Below are 3,292 nucleotides of genomic sequence, written 5' to 3'. Positions count from 1 at the left end.
GCTTTTTTTGAATTTAAAGATTTAAGGACGTGAGTGAGAGTTTGTAAATTCTTGTTTTGTTTACGTCAAGTTTTTGAGTTTTTGAAACTTTGTTTTTTTTTTTTTTTAATTATAAAATTTGATTTTGAATATCTGCATCTTTCCGCTACGGATTTTGTCTTGTAATACAGTTCTTCACGAGGAGCTGTCAGAATTCACAAAGAAAATTAAAAAAAATAAAATTCCAATCTTTAATCTTTAACTCAAGTGTTTTGTTTGTTAATCCTTTCCTTAGCATTTCTCTGATGCATTTTGTTTGTTAATCTTTTGCTCCACACTTCTCTGCTTGCAACCTGTAAAGATCTTGCAGAACCCTTTCTGCTCTCTGTTTGTTAATCTTTTGCTCCACACACACCCACCTTTGTTTTTGGATTTTAGTTTTTTTTCAAAACTTTCTCTCTCATCCAAATTCTAGACACTAAAAATGGGGATAGCCTAGGTGCACAACTCACCACTTTTCTGTTTAAACTCAACATTCCCTCTCTCTCTCTCTCTACGACTTTCTTTCTTCACTCTCACTTGTTTCTCTCTCCTCATTTCCTCTCTCTACATTTGGTGCGTTGTAGGTGTTTGTTTCTTCATAAACTCCATCTGGATCCTTTTGACTTGTCCTTTACTTAACCCCTGCCTCCTTTTAAATCTCTCTCCAGCTTTCAACTTCAGATTCTAGAAAGAGAAAGTGAGATAGCAAAAAACATGGGGAGAGCTACAAAATGGTTGAAGGGCTTGCTGGGGATGAAGAGAGAGAAACACCACGTCGACAACACCAGCACCGTGTCCAGCGACCGGAAGGAGAAGAAAAGGTGGAGCTTTGCCAAGTCAGGGAAAGACATTACCACCAATCTTCCGCCGAATTTTCCTGTCCCTGCTGACTCTGCCTGGCTCAGATCCTATCTTGCCGAGTCGGAGAAGGAGCAGAACAAGCACGCAATTGCAGTGGCTGCGGCCACCGCAGCCGCTGCTGATGCCGCTGTGGCCGCCGCACAGGCGGCTGTGGCTGTTGTGAGGCTGACAAGTCAAGGCGGCCATGGCGGTGGAGGCGGGATCATGTTTGGGAAAAGAGAGAGATGGGCTGCAATGAAGATTCAAACAGTTTTCAGAGGCTATTTGGTACGTTTGCTTCTTCTTTGAGAATGTTGGTTACGTGAAAAGTTAACAAATTTTAACGTATGTTTTGGTTGGTTTTGTGGAATTAGTTTTCTTAATTTTTACTTTCGTGTCTGCTGATGTTGTGAAATCGTTCTCCAAAATCCTAATGGAACAGTAGAGAACAAACATCTGCTTCCTCAGTCAATGGAACTGCTAGATTTGCTTTTACGTTTGTTGTCTTACGTTTGTGTCTGCTCCCAAAGCTTGTCAAAATTGCTTTGAAATCCTATGGAACAGTACAAAAATTTGTTTCCGTCTGTCAATCGAACGGCCAACATTTGTTCTTCCTTGATCATTGTGTATATCCGAATGTGAAGTGTGTGAAATTTGAAATCTTGTTTTTAAAACGGGATAATGATTTTAATGTCAGCCTCCCATTTGTGCTAATGATTTCGGTTTTCTTGCTTTTTCTGGTAATGATTTTTCGGCTTGGTTTTTCATCTTATGTACCCCATTTGTTGTTATGATTTCGGTTTTCTTTCCTTTTCTGTGAAATGATTATTTATGCGCATCGTTGTGTTGAATCTTGGATCGAATTTGATTTCAGGCGAGGAAGGCGCACCGTGCTCTTAGAGGACTGGTTAAGTTGCAGGCTCTTGTTAGAGGCTTTCTTGTCCGGAAACGGGCTGCTGCTACTCTTTACAGTATGCAAGCTCTTTTTAGAGCACAGACTACTGTCCGATACCAGCGTGCGCGTCGTTCTTTCAATAAAGAGAATAGGTTCCTACCCGAAATCAATGCCCGGAAGTCTGTTGTAAGTCTTTAATTTCACCAAATTGAATCACATTGTACATTTTTTGCTTCTTATTTATGTGGTTGATTCGTTAATATATTTACAGGAAGGATTTGCAGATGCAAGAAGTGAATTTTATAGCAGGAGGCTATCTGCAACTTATGAAACTTCGGTTGATAGCTTTGATGAAAGCCCGAAAATTGTGGAAATTGACACATTCAAGCCGAGATCCAGGTCTCGTAGATTCAACACCATATTATCTGATCGTGGCGAAGACCTGCATTACCAAACAATCTCCTCACCGCTGCCCTGCCCAATGCCAACTCGTATCTCTATACCTGATAGCCAGAAACCTCAAGATTTTGAATGGTACTTCAATGGTGATGAATGCAAGTTCTCGACTGCCCATAACACTCCACGGTTTGCCACCTCTTTTCGTTCTAATGCTCCCGGCACACCATCTAAAAGTGTTTGTGGAGACAGCTTCTTTCGGCCTTACTCAAACTTCCCAAACTACATGTCAAGCACTCAGTCATTTAATGCCAAGTCAAGATCCCACAGCGCCCCGAAGCAAAGGCCGGAACCAGGGCCTAAGAAGAGGCTTTCGCTTAACGAAATGATGGCAGCAAGGAACAGCATCTGCAGCATTCGAATGCATCGATCGTGCAATCAAGTCCAAGAAGAAGAAGAATAAGTCTTGAATGATTGAGAAATCTGCATAGCAGATGGTTAAAAAAATAAAAAAAATAAAAAAAAAAAGGGAAAAGAAAGATTGGAGAGAGGAGAACAACTTCTCCATGCCTTATTTTTCACTCTAGCGTCAATGAATAGGGTAGAATTAGAACACAGAGTTCTTGTGTAAATTCTTTTGCTTTTTATTTTCCTCAAGTTTCTTTCTTTCCAATTGTGCCTTCATGAGTTACGAGTCAATGAAATGGAAGGAGGTTCTACATGTTATTTTCTTATAATCCAAATGTTTTGTTTGCTATAGAATGATCACAGAGGTACCAGTGGAAAAAGTGATTGCTTCCAAAGCTAAGGTGATTAAGAAAGGTCTTGTTTTGAGTGTTGCCTCCTTGGTATTGCTTGTATTTAAACGAAAATGGTTAAAAATCGAATCTCACGCTTATCATTTTATCTAAGGTATTGTGTTCGAGTCTCCCCTCTTCAGTATCATTTGTTATCATTCAAGTTCTTACGTTAAAGTCTTCATTTTCTAGTGTCACTTGTAATAACCAAGACTAAAGTGGCAAAAAACAGTTTATTACCGGAGGTATTTTTCGTTTTGCCTCCTAAACATTAATTTTAGCGGTTCCTCCTGAACTTTATAATTGGCCAATTTCCCCATGAACTTTAACTTTAGCAGGTTAC

General features: G+C 39.8%; 1 protein-coding gene across 1 annotated transcript; it reads left to right on the top strand.

The window, feature by feature from the left end:
* The first annotated feature begins 489 nt into the window (after nucleotides 1-489).
* On the top strand, nucleotides 490-2,873 carry LOC137738924 (protein IQ-domain 26-like). Its single transcript, XM_068478391.2, has 3 exons — nucleotides 490-1,149; nucleotides 1,736-1,942; nucleotides 2,028-2,873. The coding sequence occupies exons 1-3, from the start codon at nucleotides 736-738 to the stop codon at nucleotides 2,613-2,615; spliced, it is 1,209 nt and encodes a 402-aa protein (XP_068334492.2). The 5' UTR covers nucleotides 490-735; the 3' UTR covers nucleotides 2,616-2,873.
* The last annotated feature ends 419 nt before the right edge of the window (nucleotides 2,874-3,292 follow it).

This window comes from Pyrus communis, chromosome 9 (genome assembly GCF_041283825.1).
Source record: "Pyrus communis isolate YQ-2024b chromosome 9, ASM4128382v1, whole genome shotgun sequence".
In the NCBI taxonomy this organism is placed as follows: domain Eukaryota; kingdom Viridiplantae; phylum Streptophyta; class Magnoliopsida; order Rosales; family Rosaceae; genus Pyrus; species Pyrus communis.
The sequence above is the reverse complement of the archived record's forward strand: the minus strand, read 5'-3'. Positions and strand labels throughout refer to the sequence as shown.

Coding starts and splice junctions, on each gene's coding strand:
- LOC137738924 (XM_068478391.2), top strand. CDS start 736: ATGGGGAGAGCTACAAAATGGTTGAAGGGCTTGCTGGGGATGAAGAGA. Junction 1,150..1,735: donor CAGTTTTCAGAGGCTATTTG/GTACGTTTGCTT, acceptor ATTTGATTTCAG/GCGAGGAAGGCGCACCGTGC. Junction 1,943..2,027: donor TCAATGCCCGGAAGTCTGTT/GTAAGTCTTTAA, acceptor ATATATTTACAG/GAAGGATTTGCAGATGCAAG.